At 36.2% G+C, this 23,149-nt stretch overlaps 2 protein-coding genes and 1 pseudogene across 3 annotated transcripts; all 3 read left to right on the forward strand.

The window, feature by feature from the left end:
* The first annotated feature begins 323 nt into the window (after window positions 1–323).
* LOC126728684 (ankyrin repeat-containing protein At5g02620-like) lies at window positions 324–2,890 on the forward strand (annotated as a pseudogene).
* Window positions 2,891–4,796: 1,906 nt separating this feature from the next.
* Window positions 4,797–12,721, forward strand: LOC126727014 (uncharacterized). 2 transcript variants are annotated; one of them, XM_050432463.1, is made up of 6 exons: window positions 4,797–5,375; window positions 5,503–5,661; window positions 5,784–5,825; window positions 5,931–5,978; window positions 10,197–10,828; window positions 11,928–12,721. In XM_050432463.1, exons 1-6 carry the CDS (start codon window positions 4,808–4,810, stop codon window positions 12,585–12,587), a joined length of 2,109 nt encoding a protein of 702 aa, XP_050288420.1. In that variant the 5' UTR covers window positions 4,797–4,807; the 3' UTR covers window positions 12,588–12,721. The 2 variants fall into 2 exon arrangements, with proteins under 2 accessions (XP_050288420.1, XP_050288417.1); XM_050432460.1 differs by having other exon boundaries at window positions 5,784–5,978.
* A 5,808-nt stretch (window positions 12,722–18,529) lies between these two features.
* Window positions 18,530–20,133, forward strand: LOC126728685 (uncharacterized). The gene is made up of 4 exons (XM_050434474.1): window positions 18,530–18,759; window positions 19,078–19,522; window positions 19,628–19,797; window positions 19,920–20,133. The coding sequence occupies exons 1-4, from the start codon at window positions 18,530–18,532 to the stop codon at window positions 20,131–20,133; spliced, it is 1,059 nt and encodes a 352-aa protein (XP_050290431.1).
* Window positions 20,134–23,149: the final 3,016 nt, after the last annotated feature.

The following is a 23,149-nucleotide window of genomic DNA, read 5'->3' on the forward strand; positions in this document are numbered from 1 at the left end:
CTGGATGGAGCTGTTATTTTACTCCGCTATCTTGACTAGTTATGGCTTATTTTCTTTTCCTTATTTTCATAATATTTTCATAACAACTAATGTGAAAATGATGTCATTTCAAATATAATTGATACATAAAGAAAATTACCACTTTATCAACTTATGAAAATTTTTGTGTAGTTTCTTCTTCTTCTTCTTCTTCTTCTTCTTATTATTATTATTACTTTAGACTGCTTAAAAAACTCTTCCATCACTTTGCTTTCACTTCAATTGTTGATTCACTGAGAAATTCGCAGCTTCAACAAGTGAACACATCTCAATCAAGTTGTTCCATGGCAAGAACTCAAATATTAAATGCAAAACTGTACAAAGCTTTGCAGAGCGAAGACACAGGGACAGTGGAACAACTTTGTGAAGAAGTTGATGAGCATGGACTGCACATATTAACCATACACGATGACACAGTGTTCCAGGTGGCCAGTTATGCCAAGAAACATGACTTGGTACTGAGACTTCTAGAGGAATTGCCTAATCGCCATCTTGATAAACTGACCCGCCAAAACCATATTGGAAACACTATCCTCCACGAGGCGGCCATATCCAATTATTCAATTGATGTGGCTAACAAAGTGTTAGAGAAAGCTCCAGGATTGTTATGCATGCGTAACCACATAGGAGAGACGGCACTGTTTCGATCAGTCCGTTATGGCAAGCAGATCATGTTCAACTTTCTTGCCAAAAAAATTGCTGATTATGATGAGCCCAATCAGAAACTCTTCCTCCAGAGGAGAGATAAAACCACAATTCTACACATTGCGATCCTTGCACAGCATTTTGGTTAGTTCTCTTTGATTCGTAAAAATCATGTAACTATGCACTCATTTCATCTTTAAGTAATCTATTTTATTGTCTTCTTTCCCTTGTATAAAATTTGAAAACAGAGTTGGCCTTGGACATTGCAACTAAGTTCGGACAATTACTTGGGGAACGAGACGGGGATGGGATGAATGGCCTTCCGCTTCTATCATGCAACCCTGGCGCTTTCCAACGTGATGGTGAAAAGGGATTACTCAATTCTGGTTGGTATAATTGAACTTATTATGTAGTAGATAAAAATAAATGGAAAAAAAAAAAGTTTATGACTAAATTTCTTAATAATTCCCTCTCGTAAAAGTCATTATGCTATATTCTTAGATAGTTTACATGAACTTCGTTTAATATTCTGTTTTATGGTACAATTAATTTTATATGCAACAAATACTGACCCATTTCAAGAATAGTCATCTTATATTGTAGTTCCACCAAGAAAGAAGCAATGGAAAAACAAAAGCAAAAATATCAATGTGCTGTGAAGCTTGCCAATTTCCTAATAGAAAGAGATATGTCATGGTAAGCCTACCCTCCACAAGCACGGTGGTAGTTCGACGGTAGAGAAAAGAGTTGCGGAGGGAACCCCCATGAGTTTTCTTGGTGCAGAGGAAGGGGCAACAAAAAATCCAGATGCAGCAATAAAAACTCCTTTGTTCCTAGCAACTAAGTCAGGCTGTGTAGAGATTGTTGAACAAATATTAAGCTTGTACCCCCAGTCAGTTGAGCATATTGATGAGAAAGGGCGAAATATATTGCATATAGCAATCAAGTACCGCCAATTAAAGATTTTTGAGCTTGTAACAAAAATGGAGTTATCATTGAATAGACTAGTACAAAAAATTGATGAAGATGGGAATTCCATACTACACAGTTGGAAAAAAAGAAAAAAGGATTATGTGCCTGAGAAGATCCAAGGCCCTGCACTTGAATTGCAAGAGGAGTTGGTTTGGTTTGAGGTATTACACTTCTAGCACCTTTTTTCTCATATGCTTTAGGTGTTCATGCTACCACATACTACACAAACACATCCACTCTATTCTTTATGACATTGTAGAGTGTAGACTACATATTCTCACAGTGGTTGAAGTTCACTTGATGCACAATTTTGAATCTCTAATGGCTTTGATCTTGCTTCTAGAATTTTACCAAAGTTAAAAGAGTATCATGGTCTCCAAAATGTCATTTTATAATTTTCTTTTATATTTAGGTTTTTCCTTGCCTCTCAATTTAAATAGTTATCTCATTCTTTTTTTTATGCTATCATATGCAGCGTGTGAAGGAAGTTACGCCATCCCATTACTTTGATCACCGCAACAATCAAAAGTTGACTGCAGAGGGATTATTTGATAAAACAAATAAAGAACTCCGGCAAAAAGCCATAGAATGGATAAAGCGCACTGCTGAAGGATGTTCACTTGTGGCTGTTCTCATTGCTACTGTTGCCTTTGCCGCAGCTTATACAATACCTGGAGGCTCAAATGGTCAGATTGGTGCCCCAGTCCTCCTCAATCAACCATTTTTTGTGGTTTTTACAGTGCAGACGTACTATCAATTTCATTTGCTTTGACATCAGTGGTTGTATTTCTTGGAATCACAGCATCACCATTTCGATTTGCAGACTTTAGACATTCTCTTCCTAATAAGTTGACATACGGCTTAACTTTGTTGTTCTTCTCTGTCCTCATCATGATGATAGCATTTGCAGCAACAGTTCTCCTTAAGATACACAATGGGGAAGGGTGGAGAAAAGTGATCCTATATGCTGTCTCTTTCATTCCAGTTGGACTCTTTGCACTTTCATATTACCCTCTCTATCGATCATTATCAAAAACCTACAGGTACTTGCTCAAGAAGGCATGGCAAGTAATTTCTCAAAGTCACTGTTTATCTAGGGAAACCAAAGGGGTCACTTTAACCTCTAATTCCCCAAACCCTCAATACACCATTTTCGTTTGAGAGAGCTAAGATATTAGGCTTTTGGAATCACTTGTTGCTCATTGTAATTTCCTATTGATGAAAGTGACACAACATGAGCTACTATGATTTTATTTTATTTTTAAATGTGTTGAATACTAACAAGAAAACTATGTAATAAATGTTTGTGTCTCAGACATAATGTATCTCAAAACTGTGTTCAATAAATGTCTGTACCTCTTTTCTTCTATAGTTTTTGCTCACATCTAAGTGGTTTAAACCCCACAAAGGGAAAAGTTGGGATAGTTTGAATAACAAGTTGAGAATCGGTGCAATGCTTTTAATACAAAGAAGCTTAAAAAACAAAAAGTAATAATAATATATATTTGTTTTGGGTCATGAATTCTTTTACTTAAGAATTTTGTTATGTTTAACCTTTTCCCCCTTCGAAAAATTCTCTCTCCGCCTGCAAGAATCACCATAACATCAATCACCTCATCTCTCGTGGGCTCTTTAATTCACCGATCCATCCCCATAATAAGATTTAACAACAATATTTCATTACAAACCATAGAATAATAGTTTAAATTGAATTTATGTGGAAAAGAGCATCGAATAATTTTAGTCTTTATATTATTCCATAATATTGTCTAGAAACTTTAGTGTTTGAGTCAGCAAAGTAGATACCCTTCCACTAATTATCAGGTCCTTTTTCTTGCTTCGACTGTGATGCTCCGCACATTGAAATGCAAAGAGTGGGATAGTCTAATAGTAATATACAAATAGCCTACCTAAGATTTATTTTTTATTTTTTATTATTACTTTTTTTAATAATTTGAAAGTTGAGGATGAAGAGCATCGAGATGCCAATTCTTTGCCCTAATTTATAGGGTGTGGCTCATTTTTTCAGTGATATAAATAAGAGAAAAGAAAAAGTCATTATTAAATAGTACTTACAAAAAAAAATATTATAATTAACATTTTAAAGTTTTTATCCTGTAGTAAGTTTTTATTTTTTTTCATGAGACCGTCCTTCGTTAGTTAGACTCAAGTATCAAGATTTGGATTTGCGGGAGACTTGGAGAGCAAAGAACTTACCCGTACATTCAATCCCTTAAAAAAAAAAATGCTATTTAAATAGTTTTACACTTATAATTAGCCACAATATATATTTCGTTTAAAAATGTACAATATCATAATTATTATTATTTTAAAATATTTATTTTCTGCCAAGCTGTATGGATTTTAATCATTTTTTTAATACAAGATAGAAATTATATTCTAACTTAATTAAAGTGTATATGTGTTATTTTTAAAATCTTTATTTTCTACTAAGCTATATGGATCTTAATCATTTTTTTTTAATACAAAATAGAAATTTCATTTTAACCTAATCTAAGTGTATATATGTGTGAAACTCTCTCCTAAAGACTTGAATCTTGACCCTTATCCCCCACACCCCACAAATACTTATAATTGTGAAATAACTATCACACCAAGGATGTACGATGATTGATCTTAATCATTCTACCTTCTAAGTTGTGCCATTTGAAAGTCATTGATTACTTGTGCGGTTTTGCCTTATTTACAGATTTTACTAATGACAACTCTGACCTCGCAACATGAAGGGCCTCCTTCGCAATGCTCCAAAATAGACTCCATTCTTCATTATGCAATTAGCCTTCAAGCGGAAGCGTACATAATTAATTAATATATAGTGTAAGCGTGCGTCACGAGAGAATGAGACATGACTTCATCCACACTAGAGAAATGTTTTTTACCTTTCAAACAAAGATTCACGACAGTCCTCTGTTGCAAAAATCGGAAAAGATTTGCATATATAAAAGAGCATCGAATTTAGTATTTATACCATACTAATAGTGTTCACGAACTTTACCGTCAAACCGAGCAATAGTAGCCAAAAAGTAGATTCCCCTTCCACTTTCTTAGAAGCACATGATATGATAGCCATGATCTATAAAACAGAAGGCCAGTCACAATGATAGTATGAGACACAACTAATCCACAAGAAATGGAGAAAGCTTTGGAGGAAGGAAAAGAGAAAAATTGGGAAAAGATTTCAAGGCTAAGGAAGCCTTATCTGGCAGCCTTGGGCGGACAGTGGGACGTCATGAAAAGCTTCTTCGATAAAAATCGCGCGCAACTCTGTTCTCAGATGACAGTAGAAGAGGACACTGCGTTTCATATTGCAGCATACAGTGAAGAAAAGGAACTGCTTCAACATTTGGTTAACTTACTACCAGCCACCTCTAGTTTGTTCGACGCCTTAAACAAGAAGAACCAACATGGTAATAATACTTTGCACGAGGTGGCCGCGACTGACAGAGTTAAAACAGCAAATTTCTTGGTTGAAAAACTCCAAGAGCCATCTCAACTCTATTCAGGCGAAGGCACACTAGAAGATCTTCTCAAGGCTGAAAACAATCTGGGTGAAACCCCGATATATAGGGCCGTTGCCCTCGGTCAGACAAAAATGGCCAACTATTTGGCTACTAAAGTTGGGGATTTAAGTTCTCACTTTCGAAGAAGAAAAGACAAAATGTCCATTCTCCATATTGCTGTCATAGGCCAACACTTTGGTCTCTCTGATCTCTCTTACTGTCTTACTTTCAAATTGTTGAACGTTTAAATAACAAACTTTAGTACACATAATTTTTCTACATATACAAATAGCATGCTTTAACATGCTCTATCTTTCAAATGCAGACGCCGCTATATGGCTACTGAGAAAGGACAGGGAACTTGCAAAAAAGGAGGAACAAAATGGCCTGACATGTCTTCACCTGCTAGCGAAAATGCCACATGTTTTCAGAAGTTATTCGGAATATACCTACATGGCCAAACTGAAGAAATTCCTCTATTATTGTATGTCCCTATGGTTCTATGTTGTTCCATTTACTTTGAGCGCCGGAAGCATTCTTAATATTATGGTTTAGAACTAAGATAATAACATAATTAATTTAATCATATATATGTTCTGAGTACAGGCCTTCCTAGTCAGTTCGAGGATGATGACGTTTCTGATGATGGTAATGAAGCTCAAATACCGTCAAGTGATCAAATAAACACTTTCTTTGTATTCCTTCATTTGTATGCTATTATGCTTCTAACCAAGTATTTTATTCAAAGTGCAGCAATTTTAATTAAAAGATACAGAGCTATGTGGAGGGCCATAGCTAAAGGTGCGACCTTAATATACAGTTCACCGGGCACATGTTCTGCATACACTTTAATTTACTTCATAAGTCCTTTTTAATTTTTTAAGCTTTAGAAGAAAAATCTTTGTGTCAATCCTACATCGAATGAAAAATATTTATTCGCACATATTTACAAATACAAATTCCCTATACTATTTTTTTTGTACCACTCTATATTCCACCAATAATATATTTGTAATGTATTGATTTTACTTTCCTTATAAAATAATTGGAGTTGAAAATGAAAAAAAAAAAATAATATATATATATATATATATATATATATATACACATAGCAAGGTGTAATTAATAGAATGTAAAGTGGTATACAAAAAATGGTACAGATGATTTGTATTCTGTACTTACACGGCTATACCTATAACCAATAGTGACTATTCTCATTAAAACATGAAAGGAAGAGAAATCTAGTGTTTTGCTATAAAGTCCATTGGTTGGATTTAGGCCTCTTCCTCTATTTGGAAAATTTTCGCTACAACGAGATAAAACTTTTTTTTTTTAGTATAAAAATAGAACTTGAGAGGAATAATAATATTTAACACAAGCCACTTTTAACACAATTAATATATAAGTCAATTTTTTGTTGATCTATGTTAGGTACTATATATGTGTATAGATTTATCGACAAACACATGAACATAAACCTATCTAAATATAGATTATAGTGTCTATAAGAATGATTATACAATACTCAAGATACTGCCAAGACAATGTACATGAACATGAAACTGCAGATTCAAGGAATCAAAATTTAACAATTTCGACCTATTGAAAGTCGATTTCAAGAATTTATATTTCAGCTCATTAAGCGTAATAAGTGATTTGAGTTTTAGTCCAACTACACTTAGTATTTAAGTGAAACCCTAATGTACGCTCTCTAATACTTGGGAGCCACTCTTTTGAGAGCTAAGAGGTTTTGTACCTTCTACTCTTTCAAGCCATTACGAAAGATCACACACATACTCATTGAACTAGTGGAATCAAGTTGTTAACTTTTAGCTATCAAGTATACTGGAGATCTAAAGCTTCAATAGGATTTTGAAGTGCGTGGATTGGGGTTTCACATTGAAGTAGTTCACTATAAAGGAAGTTTGTGGGATATAGAGCACAGTTCGGTAATTAAAGTTAGATTTACTATGAATTGTTATTCTCGATTGTAAATCTCTATCTTATAGTGAAACTGTTACCTCAAGATTGATTAGGCCAAGTCCTCTTAGGTTTTTTCCTTTGAAATAAGTTGTTTCATAAGATTTCTTAAGTCATCATATCATGTCTTATTTAATTTTTAACAATTGCATAATAGTACATTTGTTTGTTTAACCTAAGACTTTCATAATTGATCTAATTAACAACTTGATCTTAAAACTGGGTAAACACTGTTTATTTAGGGGTCTAAATCTAAAAATCAACTTTATTAGCAATAAACACAAAATGATCTAATTCGTTATTCATGTCAATATGGGTTAAACCGTTTTGACATGTCAATAAATATTATTTTTATCTAACATAAATTTGAATTGTAAATACTGAAGCAAATGCTTAAGAATATTAATGAATAATTTGTTAAAAATCTAAAGTCTAACATTTTTACTCAAAACAAAGAAAATCCCCTATTTAATTTTATCTTTCTTAAATTGTTTATAACCAAATTTGAGTGAAATTTCATTGATTTGAAATAAAAAATTGTAGGTCATATTATACAAGTACTTTAATTGATGTTATTATGACATAGAATTTGTATAAAATATATTTATTTATATTTATTATAATTTATATACTTATAATATATAAAAACATATTAACCGTTTTGTGTCATATTCTTGGGTAAATTATACTTTATCATCTTAAATTATACCCCAAATTACACTTGATACTATAAACTTTCAAAATGCACGGTTTACACCCTAATTATGCTGTTATCTTGGATGGCATCATGTAAAAAGACCATATTGCCCCTAATTTCAATCCCTTAAAAACAAATACAGAATTTACATTTTGTTACCCTAAACTATACTTTCAATTATACTTTGCATCCTAAACTTAGGTTTTCCATCCAAAATAATGGTAGAATTGATGGCAAGGTGCAAAGTGTAACATGATTTATAGTTTAGAGTGCTAATCGTGCATTTAGGAAGTTTATCGTGCAAAGTGTAATTTAAGATATAGTTTAGAATGATAAAGTGTTATTAGCCCCATCTTCTTTAGATGGGTTGAAACGAGTCATTCACTAATACAATATATTTGTTAAACAAGTTAATTGGGACATTGTATCAGTTTCCAACACATAGTGTTTATTAAACACGGAAGTCGTGTCGTGTCAACCCACGTACTATAAAAGGTTCATGTGAGTAGTGAAGAGTTTTGATATAATTATCAAATGAGTCGAATTAGGGTAGATTCATCATTCATGTAGTAAAATATCCCTACTTTGACACAACTTTCCAATACGATATGAACATGATCGACCAAGATGAATTGTCTTCCCTCCTTTAGAGTATAGATTAGGAGTTATCCTTTAATTTTGTAGGAGAAAAAAAATTATTATTTCTATAAAATAATGGGCCCAGTATTACATGACTCCCGATCATTATTGAATGAATATACTAAATTCTAAATATGGATGGGGTGTTCATTATACAAAATTTTGATATTTTGTAGTCACTTATGTGATCTTCAATTTAAAACTATAAAGAGAGAAAGATGATTAAAATTTACAAGTTATCGAGTTAATATTATATCAGTTGATGTGAACAGGTATAAATTGAGATAATTGTTGACAATTAAATTTTAAATTGGGATAAACCATATTATTCATTTCTTAAATATAATCAGTTTCATTTTTATCCTCAATTTCTTTTCCTATGTTAATTCAGACCTTCTAATTTAAGAAAAGAAAGAATTTAGTTCTTTTTTTTTTTTTTTTAATGATTTAGTTCTTCTATCTATTTTTTTGTCCATTTATTGCTTAGTTGGTTTAATTTATCTAATGCGCTAATGAATTCATTTACATCTGGTTTTGTGTTCTTTGACTAAATCACGGTTCATAAATTCAATATTTTCTACTTTTTCTTTTTTGAGAAATCATATTTTTTGAAATACTATATCCACTTTGGTAATGCAATATTAATTTTTTAATTTTTTGAAACATTTAATTATATGTATTCACCACACTCCCCCAAGACCTGCTCATTTCTCAAAGCTTCTTCTCCCTCCGTTTCCAAGATATTCGCTGCTGCTCCTTTATCAATTACTAATCTCTCAGTTTCTCCTCTACAATTCAATCCCTTCGATATGCTCATTCCCTTGCAGTTGTAGGACCGTAGTACTGATTTGTACTCTTTGTGGGCATTAGCATTGAGGGGGTGTTAAACCCCCCAAGTTGCTAAAATTGAGCTTCATCTGGGGTGAGTTGCTAAAAAATTTTAGCAACCATGAATAGTAAGGTTATATATATATACAAGTATACAACCTACTATTCATAGTTGCTAAACATAAAAATAAACATAAAAGTACAAAAAAGAAGAAAGAGAGAGAATGAGTTGATAGGATAGTTTATATTATTTTATTAGATTGTATGTAAAAATAAAAACTAAGATGTTGGGTGTATTGTTGAATGGATTGATAAAATAGATAAAGTAGTGTTTGAAGATATAAAATAGGTATTTTTTTACATCTCCCATTGCTAGTGCTCTCACATGAGAGTTGTAGCTCCTGTCATTGAACATTTTCATGGGTACAATAGCATCTATTTAGAAAAAGCTGAGGAGATTGAGGGAAAATGAATAGTTGTCAAAATGAATTGTTTTCCTAGGTACTACTTTTTTTTTTTTTTTTCTTTTTTTCTTTTTTTCTTTTCTTTTGGTTGAGAATAGTCATCACTCTTTTTTGAAGGAAAAGAAAAAGAAAATATGTATCAAAGCATATCAAATCAATCACGTAACAACTCAATAAGTTTATGGTATATAATTCAATTTTATACTCCTATATCAAAACAAAGTTAATCTCATCAATCTTTCACATGGTGATATCTACATGTTGAATTATTATATGGATAATTTGGTCTACTTCTTACAAGAGATACTATCTAAAAATTAAAAAAAAAATTAAGTTGATGTTATTTTGATCAAGATACATAGTGGCCTCTCTCTCCTCATGCATATATGATACATCATGTATATTGTATAGGATGGCCGGCTATCGATAAACTCTGGAAGATGAAGAGAATGCATTCATCAGCTTCAGAACTCACCGAGTTGCTAGTAGAGGCAGATTATACGTGGAAGGATTTTTCTCACGAATTAAATAATGAAGCCACTATTTCCTTAGAGAAAGTAGACACCTCTGTTGACAAAGATAGAGGCGATTTCCTCTATCTTTGTCAAAAGATGTTTGACCTTGTTCGCGAACAAGGTCAAACATCTGGTACAAAGGAAGTGGGCGGAGAAGGCACATCCAAGGGACAACCCACTGAAAGAAATCATCAGAAATCTTACCACCCATTGCTTGAAGCAGCCAGCAATGGCATAGTAGAAATATTTGACAAGATGACTGAATCGTATCCACAGGTAATTGAGTACATCAGTGACGATGAGAAAAACATATTGCATGTGGCCATTGGCCACCGTCAGTGGGATATATTTCATCGGGTAAAGAAGATGAAAGTGATAATGAAATGTAGATTGGCTTCACGGATTGATAAGAATGGCAACACCCTATTGCATCATGTTGCAGAAGGGAAGAGATATTATGGGAGAGAGTCAAGAGAACAAGCTGCAGGTCCTGCTTTCCAATTGCAAGAGGAATTGAGTTGGCTTAAGGTAAGCTAGCCCTATCGAGTATTAATTTTGGATAATTGGAAAAGACATGATTTGAAAAAAATCAATTTTTCTACAAGCCTCTTAGTAATATGTGTTTTATTATATAAAATAATAGAAATATAATAATCACAATGCTAAATGAAAAACTTTTCTTTTCTCCATAGAACATGTCCTAAACTATAAAAATCATAGTATCTTTTTAAGTCGAGAAACACATCTTTAATTGCCTTTTCTTTTATTAAATATATTTACAATTTTAGGGTTAAGATTTTCAAAAGTATCACCTAATTTTCTCAAAAAAATTAAATTGACCCAAATACATCAAAAAAAAAATGAAAATGAGTTGTTAGACCATACTTATGGCCCCTTTCTTTAACTTTTTTTTTTTTTTTTTAAAGTTAAAAAAAACCTAAATAGGTTAAACTTAAGTGGTTCATCCATTTTTAAGAAGTTAACCACTTCAAAAAATGATGTCAATTTGTGGACAAACTACTAGTAATTTGAAATTTTCGGGTGATGGTGGGGCTAACAATTAAAAAAAAAAAGGTCTCCAATTAAATTTTATATATATGAAAAATTGGTATAAAAAATAAAAAATTGGTACACGGAACACTATAGAAACAAATTGGTCACTTAATCTATTCATGCGATTACTGATTATACAGTGAAACCTTGTGTGCATGTGTCTTAATTATGAATTTTGACTTTTTGTGAACATCAAACATGTTAAACTTGAGATTTGGGTGCCATGATGCTATCTGGTTACACAAAAATGACTAGTTTGTGTATTTTTTTTTTTTACTTAGAAAACTATTTGAAAATTATGGAATATGAAATTAGTCTAATTAGATAATAAACATATATTTTATTTGGCTTGTAAATAATGGAAAAGTCAGTAACTTGATTTTTTTTTCAAAAGGAGAAAAGTGAATAATTTGTATACAATTATTTTGTTTTTTGTTGAAATTGTATTAGTACCAAATAAATTCTAGTCGTTTTGATTTTCATTATTAAAATTTTATTAGAGTTGTATAGATATGATGCTAGTTTGGTAGTGTAGAATGAAGCTCATTTTTGTTGACTAATTGTCTCCACGCAGCACGTGCGGAATATAATTCCCTCCCATTATATCATTCACTGCAACAATAAAGGTAAGACTGCAGACGAGTTATTTCAAGAAACACATGCTGGCCTCCTCGAGCTGGCGCAAAAGTGGATAAAGGAGACCTCTCAATCGTGCTCTGCAGTTTCTGTCCTTGTTGCCACTGTAGTTTTCGCTGCTGCCTACACCGTCCCTGGAGGTAACGATGCTTCAGGCCGTCCTAATTTCATCGACTCTCCATTCTTCGTCCTCTTCACCATCATGGATGTTATTTCCCTTGCGTGCTCCTTGACTTCTGTAGTCATGTTCCTCTCCATCCTCTCGTCTCCATTTGAGTATGAAAATTTCAAGGCATCTCTCCCTCGGAAGTTACTAATAGGCTTCACAATGCTCTTCTTCTCCGTGACAACGACCATGCTTTCTTTTGCAGCAACTATTTTTCTCCTCCTTCATTTTCAAAAGAAAGCTTGGACTAAAACTCTGATTTATACTGCTGCATTCCTTCCTGTCTCTATGTTTGCGCTTATGCAGTTCCCGTTGTATGCTGCATTCAACAAATTATTGCACACCCTTACCAAGAAAATAAAGAAGAAGGTATATCCCGAAAAATTCCTTCCTCCTTACTTGAGGACCAAGAAGCTCAATAAACTCTCATGAGAATAGGCTTTTGGATTTTGACTATAAGGCGGTGTTCATTTTGTTCCCATCATGCACCAAATGTCAAAGGCCTGTTATCATAATGTATTGACATTAATCTATATGTAATAAGACAACGAGAAGTTAGATATTTCTCTTCAGTGTGCTTTGATTAGTGATAAAGAAACTTCATTTACGGTAGCGAAACCAAGAAAAAAAGAAACCCAAATTATCATTTTGGTTCCTATATTTTAGTAGTCAATTTTGTTCTTATTGTTAACTTGTTTTATTTATGGATAACAAAGTAGAATGTATTCAAAACTTTTAACCATAAAAATCCTAGTATCTTTCCTTTTGAGTGGTGTGTATTTCACACATGTTTGCACACAAAGTAAATACATTCACTTTTTTTGTATTAAAGTGGTGACTTGATGGACTTGAAATCATGACTTTTAAGTGGAAATTGTGATTTCAGCTCACAAGGTCAGTGCAAAAAAGTGTATACTTTGTGAATACAAATCTTCTCACCACTTTTTGTGTACCACTTTATATTTCATAAATCATTACTTGTCATGTTTTGATTTTACTTTCCTTATAAAATAACTGAAGTTTTAAATAAGAGATAATTACACATAACCCACTTGTGGTTTGGGCGAAAATCACTTTGCCTACCCGTGGTTTGAAAAGTATCACTTAACCCACCTGAGGTATGTTTCCTTTAATCTCCGTAACTCACCTTAGTCCCAACCGTTACAAAAACACCTCTTAACCCCAAAACACAACATAACGTGAATCAAAACACCCAAAACTCAAAAACTTTTCGAAAGAGAGACCTGTGGTGAGATCAACGTATTTTTCATGGTTTGGAGTGTCTAGAGGGGGAGAAAACACAAGTTTCGCAACATCGAAGCTAGAGGAGGTAGTTTCAGTAAAGAAAATCAAGGTATTTGTGTCTATTCTTGATTTAGGGTTTCAGATTTTGTTCAAGTGCCAACCTACTATGTGAAACTCTAAATTTGGGCTTCCCAGGAATCATGTTTTGTTGATATGTCTTCATCAAGTGGTAATTTCTTGGGTTCATATGGGCATATGTGCAATGAGTAGACTTGTATTTTGAGAACAAGTTTGAGTTTGTACAATTTTGGGAGGAGGTTCTTGGGTTGTAGCCGTTATAAGGTTGGTCCTAAGTGTCCTTTCTTTGTTTGGCTTGATAACCCAAACCTATCTTTGTGGGAATGAAACTGCACCTTTGGCTCTAGAGAGGATGTCTAGGCTTTAGAGTGCTTTCCAACTTGCCAATGAGAGGGAAATGACAGCTTTGGCAATGGCAGAAGCAGCTAGGCAAATGGTAGAAAAGGCTCTTGAAGAGGAAGCCAAAGCCAAGGAAATGGAGAGAAAGGCTCAAGCTATTTGTGCAAAAGCTACGGAAAAGGCCATGTTTGCTGAAAAGAAGCAGAGAATGTGGAAGTTTGTATGCATTTTGTCATGGATACTTTTTGTTATTGTTATGTTGTTGTTGTGTTTTGGCTCAATTGAGTTCTCTAGAGTGAAGAGACCTAGGTTGTTGCCCTGAAGTAGTTAATTAGTTAGTAGAGATAGTTATGGCAATGGTGTTAATGAATTTGCATTGTAATAGCACTAGCCTACTGATGTAATATTTTGATGTGTCAATCAACAAAGAATTGGTCAATTATTGAGTATTGTTTTGTGCATACCATAACAACCATTCAATGAAAGAAGTATTAGTCATGCCACTAGTCTCTGGGCATATAATGAAAGAAGTATTGGTCAATTATCAATGACCTACACATACCATAATAACCATTCCACAATAACAGCTTCCATACACTCTGTATTGAAAAAATCTACTTAGACACAATCTGTAGTAGTAATAAATAAACTTCCATATAAATGGCCTGCATCCACCTAAAATTCCTACCTTCTGAGCATTGAACCTAACATACATCTTAAATTTTGGCTGGGAAGTCTCATCAACCATTTCTATATGTAGTATAACCTTACTCCCTTGTCTATAGTGTTTATCATTTGTGCATAGTCTCTAAGGACACCATACTACAGTTGCTCATCTCCATTGATCAAATCCTTTGCCTTTCTCTTTGACCTATACACTTGGTTTACACTTAGGTCAACAGATAAATTTTGCATCACATAGTTATGTACACCATTTTGGATTTTTGCTAAAATCCTCAATGAACCTCTTAGCAATATAAGCTGATGTTGCTTGGCTATTTTTAAAAGACTTGGGGCAAGTACAGTCATCAGTCAAGGTCTTAATCTAAAATGTTACCTCTCCACTTATTTAAGATGCATAACATCTCCACCCATACTCATTCTTATAGTGAACTGATATCTTGGTCCTCTCATTAAACTTGAATTTGATGTCAATAGGTTTTTTAATTGCATACTCCCTTAAAGCAGCTTTGAACACATTTGCATTAGGAAACTTCATCTCCTTCTTTAGTACAACATTTCTCATGTCATTCTTAGCATTAAACTCTGGTTGCTCAGGTACCTGCTCATCATCAGACCCGTCCATGCTTACCAGGTCATCCTCAAGAGCTGGCTCAGCCCACTCAGGGTCTGCATGTGGTGCATTGCTTGATTCTGGGGCTACATAGGGTGCATTGCTTAATTCTGGGGCTATATTGGGAGCACCACTTGATTTTGGAGTAGAACCTTGTGGAGCTGAGTTTGGAGCAGCAAATATGTTATCACCAAAGTCATGCCCCTCTAGGCCTTCATATAGCCAATCATCATCATCATCTCCTTCAACATTCTGTTCTTCAACCCTTGCACTAACCTCAGCATCCTGTTCTTCAACTCTATCACCAAGATTCTCAACATCCTAAACATTCTCATCATCTTTTTCTTCCTCCAATACAACTTCATCATAATCACTCTCCACATCTATTTCATCCCTCCCTCCATCACCACCAACACCACCTACATCACCACCTACACCATCATCTGCCACTCCCCCTCCATCAGGATGCTCAATTGCCAGTGGCTCCACATCTATGTCAGTATAGATTATGATTTTGTTAGCTGGTCATGCCCTATAAAGGGTAATCATGTTCACCACATCTGCATCTGTTTCTATGTCCCTTATATCATCCTCTACATTACCTTCAGGAAGTAAATACCTATATCTACTGTGTTCTTTAGGAGCACCAACTAGATGGCATAAATCTCGAATTTCAAATAAACTCAACTTATCAGGGTCAATCTTTGTCAATGTATGTACAGACCCACCCACATATTTAAGGGTTAGGTCCTCCACAAAATATCCCCCAACATGAATTTCAATGTCAAATGTGAAGTCAACCATCTGCAATTAAAATAAGTAGTTTATTTTTAAAAAGTAGTTTGTTTAAATTTAGTAGTTTGTTTAAGATAAGTAGTTTGTTTACATACTGACATGCTGAAAATGACAACAAGCCAAAAGAGACAACACACGGCCAAAGGACCACATATAGCACATGCAAAACCAAATTCCCAATAAATTCATAGGGACCACACTACCCATAGTTCACAAACAAGTGTAATCACTGACAAATAAACTTGATTCTTTTAGGTATACGCATTATATAAACAACCATAGCAATACATTAGCTACATCCTTAGCAATTCTACATATAAATAGCAAAATGCACATTTAACATACACCAATTTTGAGAAAATTTGACAAACCCTAACTATGTGGGTGGGTCGCGGTAAAAAATGACATCAAGAACCCAAATTTAGATTAACAGCAGTCACACATACCTTCCCCTAGCTTTAATGTTGCGAAACTTGTGTTTTCTCCCCCTCTAGACACTCCAAACCATGAAGAAAACATTGATCTCACCACAGGTCTCTCTCTCAAATTTTTTTTGAGTTTTGGGTGTTTTGATTCGTGTTATGTTCTGTTTTGGGGTTAAGATGTGTTTTTGTAATAACTGGGATTGAGGTGGGTTACAGAGATTGACGGAAACATACCTCAGGTGGGTTAAGTGATACTTTTCAAACCACGGGTAGGCAAAGTGATTTTCGCCCAAACCACAGGTGGGTTATGTGTAATTACCCCTGTAAATAAGATGCAATCATACATATGGCAAGTAGTAATTGGTAGAATATAGAATAATACACAAAAAGTGGTACAAAAGATTTGCATTCGTCCTTTGTATACAATAGTGAGTGTGCACTCGTTATTACCTTTTTTTTTTTAGGTTAAAAAAATCAATTCATTCCTATACCCCCGACTCATGCATGTATATCATGTATATTGTATAGAATGTCCGACTATCGATGAACTCTAGAAGATGAAGACAAATCAAATATCTGCTTTAGAACCCACTGAGTTGCTAGTAAAGGCAGATTCTACTTGGGCATCCAGTCTTAAAGTAAACGACAATGTGATTTCCCTATGGCTAGTGAAGAGGTGGAGGTAGAGACAACGAAATTTCAAAAACCGAAACGAAGTAGCACACTAAAAAGGAAATTTGGCAACACTGCACCAAATCTGCCTCTAACAATTTGAAAAATAAAAATAAAAAAATAAAAATAAAATAAAAAAAAAAAGAAGAAGAAGAAGAAGAAGAAGAAGAAGTGAGAATGAGATTAAGGGTGTGCAGCTAATCCATCAACCCGTCAAAACCAACCTGATCCAACCCAATCTTAATATTTGTTTTTGGTCATGAATTCTTTTACTTAAGAATTTTGTTAGGTTTAGCTTGTACCCCTTCGAAAAATTATCTCTCTCCGCCTACAAGCATCACCATAACATCAATCACCTCATCTCTCGTGGGGTTCTCTAATTCACCAATCCATCCCCACAATAAGATTTAACAAGTATTCCATTACAAACCATAGAATAAAAGTTTGAATTGAATTTATGTGGAAAAGAGCATCAAATTTTAGTCTTTATATTATTACCTAATACTATTTAGAAACTTTACTATTTAACTCAACAAAGTAGATACCCTTGCACTCTCCATTATCAGATCTTTTTTCTTGTTACGACTGTGATGCTCCACAAGTTGAAATGCAAAGAGTGGGATAGTCTAATACAAATAGCCTAGCTAAGATTTATTTATTATTAGTTTTTTTGATAACTGAAAGTCGAGGGTGGAGAGATGAACCTCAGACAGATCTGACGTGATTTGTTAAGTTAGCTGTATACGTGGGTTTTGTAACCCTAATAGAGAGTCTATATAAAGGCCTATTAAGCACAACTTATTAAGAGGTCAGAAAGGCAGAAACCCTAAACTTTTCAAAGAATAGATCTGAGTCTCCACCTATTTAACCTATGAGAGTTCTAAAACACATATAGCCAATGTCATTGAAGAGGGCAAAATTAGGGACGACGAGTCTGTTCAAATAAACCTGATGGCGCTGATGATGGACGAATCCAGGATGCATGGGCGTAAGGTGGAGGAGTCAAGAAGCCATGTGACATCCACATGGTTCGGGTAACCTCCAAGGAATCCTAAATGGAAATAGCTTACGTTCCATGATCAACCCTAATTGATAGAGTCCTGATATGAATAGGATTCTACCGTAAGAAGGATCTCGAAATATACGCCCATTAATGATGATCTTCTCTATAAGGAAACACCTTCCTATGCAAGAAACGAAGGTCGGTTCTACACTACGGTAAAAACCCAATGGCTCTCAGAAAAAAAGGTACGCATATTTTACCCCAGCTCTGACACTCTAGAGTTATGAGAAGTTTTAACTTGACCTTCGGAGGGTATTTGGCCAGCACCACACCGGTTCTCTCTATTAGGTCTTCTCTTTTTGTGTTGCGCAAGTATTGTTTCGAGAACATGAGGATTGTGTAACTTACTGGTGATTCTTTTTTTGGCATCATCAATTGATGCCGTCTGTGGGAAATGCGATCAGGAGATAAGCCATATTCACCGCTTCCCGGACAAAAACGTTGCATGGTACTCACTCGTTCGATGGCAACCACCACCAACAATCAAGGCGACGAACCGCAACCCACTGCCCTAGATTGGCAAGTTCAAACCCTCACAGCAGCAATGGAATGTCTCACCAAGCAGAATCATGACCTGGAGGAACAGTTGCGCCAAAAGAACGTAGTGATGGATACACAAAAGGAGGACCAAGAAGGCACTAGCGTAGAGAGAAGGAACCCAGAAGGGCCGAAAGGTAGCAACACCCCCAGCAGGTCAAAACGATAGGATACGAGTCGCCCATTCGTCACCGATATGGTTCCACCTCATATAGTTGCCGAGATGCAAATAATGAAGGAACGGATGGACTTTATAATGAATGCCCTTAGAGGACGGGTGTCTACTGACCTCGATGACTTGGTCCGTTGAACTGATTCACCGTTCATAGCATCCGTCACTTCATTCCCTCTTCCACCGAAGTTTCGAATGCCGCAGGTGGAAAATTACGACAGGTCCAAGGACCCCTTAGATCACTTGGAGTCTTTCAAGACCCTGATGCACCTTTAAAGGGTGCTAGACAAGATCATGTGCAGAACCTTCCCCACCACACTGAAGGGATCCGTAAGGATCTGGTTCAACAGGTTAGCGCCCAACTCCATTGGTACCTTCAAGGAGTTAAGTGCCCAGTTCGCCTCACACTTCATTGGGGGGCACAGGTATAAGAAGTCTATTGCATGCCTGATAAACATTAAGCAGCAGGAAGATGAGACGCTGAGATCCTACATCACCCATTTTAACAAAGAGGCTCTCTCGATCAATGAAGTAGACGACAAGATACTCATGGCTACCTTCACGAACAGACTATGGAAGGGTAAGTTCCTGTTTTCCCTATACAAGAACAACCCAAAAACTATGTCAGATATCCTATACAGGGCAACCAAGTACATGAATGCGAAAGATGTGTTGTTGGCTAGAGAAGAGAAGCCTAAGATGAAGGAAAGGCATGAAGACCCACGACAGGATAGGGGGCGGAAGATGGCTAGGACCGGAGAACGGCGGGAAGACAGGCGTTCCAAGCCCCCCACGGGAAAATTAGCGAGGTTCACTCTGTTGATGGCCCCGATCGATCAAGTCCTGATGTAGATTAAGGACGAAGGAGCCCTGACGTTCCTCGGCAAGCTGAAGGGAGATCCAAATAAGAGATCTAGAGACAAGTATTGTCACTTCCACCGTGATTACGGCCATGACACAGCTGACTGTTACGACCTAAAGCAACAAATTGAAGCCCTTATCAGACAAGGAAAGCTGCAAAGGTTTGTTAGCAGGAAGAGGATGGACCCACTACAGGAGTAGGCTCCCTGACGGGAGAACAAGTGCCCCAGGCCGCCCATAGGAGATATAAGAATGACTATAGGGGGCATGACGGTTACCTCAGGATGGTTCAAAACATCCAGCTGACTGGTTCCATACCCAAGATGGCACAGATAGAAAACCCCATCATCGGATTCTCGGAAGAAGATGCCCGACATCTTCACCACGCACATGACGATGCACTTGTAGTCAGCATACGAGTAGGGGATTACAACACGCACCAGGTTCTAGTCGACAATGGCAGCTCGGTTGACATCCTTTACTACCCAACATTCTAGCAGATGAGGATTGATAAAGAGTAACTAGTTCCGACGAACACTCCGCTCGTTGGTTTTGGAGGAACAAGGGTGTTCCCTCTTGGTGCTGTCACATTATTCGTAATGGTCAGCGACTACCTCCAGCAGATCACTAAGGACGTAATATTCCTTGTGGTCGACTGCTTGTCCGCTTACAATGCCATCCTGGGATGACCTACCCTCAATTCATGGAAGGCTATAACCTTAACCTACCACTTAATGATCAAGTTCCCTATAGAGTATAGAGTAGGGGAGCTGGGCGGAAATCAGATAGCTGTGCACGAATGCTATATAGCTATAATGGAGATGGATGACCACCTCTAGGCCATGAACATAGAAGAACACCAGACGGGGACAAAGCCCATTGAAAAGCTTGAAGAGATACTTCTCGACGACTCCAAGAATGACTGAACAACAAGGATTGGTACCCTTGCCAGCCCAACGATCCGCCAAGCACTAGCACCTTTTCTCAAAGATAACCGGGATGTGTTTGCTTGGAGCCACTAAGACATGCCGGGAATAGACCCTTCAGTCATGGTGCACAGACTAAATGTGTCGCCCTCCTTCACATTCATTTGTCAGAAGAAGCGGGTATTCACCCTAGAACGAGATCAAGCTATAGCGGAAGAAGTTCACAAGCTACAAAAGGTGAATTTCATTAAGGAGGTTTACTACCCTAACTGGCTGGCAAACGTGGTGATGGTCAAGAAAGCCAGCAGAAAATGGAGGATGTGCATAGGCTTTATCAACCTGAACAAGCCGTGCCCCAAAGATAGTTACCCCCTCCCGTGGGTTGACATTCTAGTTGACTCTACGGCTTAAAACCAGCTGTTAAGCTTTATAGACGCTTTTTCAAGCTATAACCAGATCAGAATGGAACAAGCAGATCAGGAGAAAACTTCATTGGTTACTAGCCAGGGCCTCTTCTGCTATAAAGTAATGCCATTTGGCCTAAAAAATGCGGGCGGGACATATCAAAGGCTTATGAACAAGGTGTTTGCACAGCAGATTGGGAGAAATGTTCAGGTCTATGTTGACGACATGCTAGTGAAAAGCCGAAGAGAGTAAGATCACTTGGATGATCTAAGGAAAACATTCGACACCCTTCGTTCCTACATCATGAAGTTCAACCCAGATAACTATGCCTTTGGAGTGATGACAAGAAAGTTCCTAGGGTTCATGGTGTCTCAGAAGGGTATTGAAGCCAACCTAGACAAGATCCGAGCCATAATAGAGATGGCACCCCCAAGGAACGTGAAAGAAGTACAAAGCCTCAACAGTAAGGTAGCAACACTGAACAGATTCATGTCTAGGGCAACAGATAAGTGTCTACCTTTCTTCCGCATGCTAAAGAGATCTTTTGAATGGATGGCCAAGTGCCAGTAGGCATTCGAGGATCTGAAGACCTACCTCTCATCTCGTCCATTGCTAAGTCCTTCCTAGCCTGAGGAAGAGTTATTCCTCTACTTAGCAATATCCTTGGCAGTCAGCGCAGCCTTAGTTAGGGAAGAAGAAAGGGTATAGAAGCCCGTATACTACACGAGTCGAGCACTCCGAGGCGTAGAGGAAAGATACCCACCAATGGAGAAGCTCACCTTCACTTTAGTTATAGCTGCCTGTAAGCTCAAGCCATATTTGTAAAATTTGCAGAATTCATATGGAAATCCCTAAAATTATAGCATATTTGTAAAATGCTCATTAGCATGACCTTACATTTCCCCCACTCCCATTAATTATGCTATTTATTGGGCTTTGTCTCATCCCATTACTTTACAAACTTTTCAAAGTAGGCAACAATCATTTCGAGACAGCTTTTTAGAGGCTAGCAGTAGTTATATTTAGATGATGTACACCATAGAGTAGACTTGACTCATTCTTTTGTATATTATAGTGGTTATGACTTTATTTCTACTAATGGAACAAGTTATTGATATGTAATTGTATTTATTCAGACCTTCATTCTTTTGTGGCCAATGATTCTTGTAATTATTGCATAGAGCTATGACTTACTTTGAGAGTATATTTAATGGAATTATTATGACCGTTCTTAATGTTAGTACTTGATATGATTTATTTGGATTGAATTGTCAAAAAGGAAAAAATTTACTGGTACTTTTGAGATGTCTTTCTCATGCTTTAGACCCTTTTGGGTTTGGGGTGTGACACTAAGGAAGCCCTATCTGGCAGGCTTGAAGGGAGAATGGGATACAATGAAAGACTACTTCAAAAATAATCCCAAGGACCTCTTTTCTCCTTTGTCAGTCGACAAGGACACTGCGTTTCATATTGCAGCATACAGCGAAGGAAAGGAACTGCTTCACTGTTTGACTGATCTTGTTGAACCACCCTCTAGTTTATTCGATGCCTTACAGATGAAGAACATACAAATACTTTTCACAAGGTGGCAATAACTGAGAGTTGAAACAGCAGAATTCTCGGTTAGGAAACACCAGCGGGTGTATAGAGTAGACGATGGCAAACTATAGAAGAGCTTCTCAAGGACAAAAACAATCTGGGTGAAACCCCGATATATAGGGCCGTTGCCCTCGGTCAGACAAAAATGGTCAAATATTTGGCTACTAAAGTTGGGGATTTAAGTTATCACTGTGGAAGAAAAGACCAGATGTCCATTCTCTATATTGCTGTCATAGGCCAACACTTTGGTCTCTCTGATCTCTCTTATTGTCTTACTTTCAAAATGTTGAAATAAGAAACTTTAGTTCACATAATTTTGATACATATATAAATAGCATGCTTTAACATGCTCTATCTTCCAAATGCAGACACCGCTCTATGGGTACTGAGAAAGGAAAAGGAACTCGCAAAAGAAGGGGAAATAAATGGACTTGAAAATAAAGAGGAAGCAAGTGGCCTGACATGTCTTCACCTGCTAGCGAAAATGCCATATGTTTTCAGAAGTTATCCCGAATCATCCCGCGTGGGCAAACTGAAGAAATTCCTCTATTATTTGTATGTCTCTGCGGCTATATATCATGTT

Source organism: Quercus robur, chromosome 5 (assembly GCF_932294415.1).
Source record: "Quercus robur chromosome 5, dhQueRobu3.1, whole genome shotgun sequence".
Classification (NCBI taxonomy): Eukaryota; Viridiplantae; Streptophyta; class Magnoliopsida; order Fagales; family Fagaceae; genus Quercus; species Quercus robur.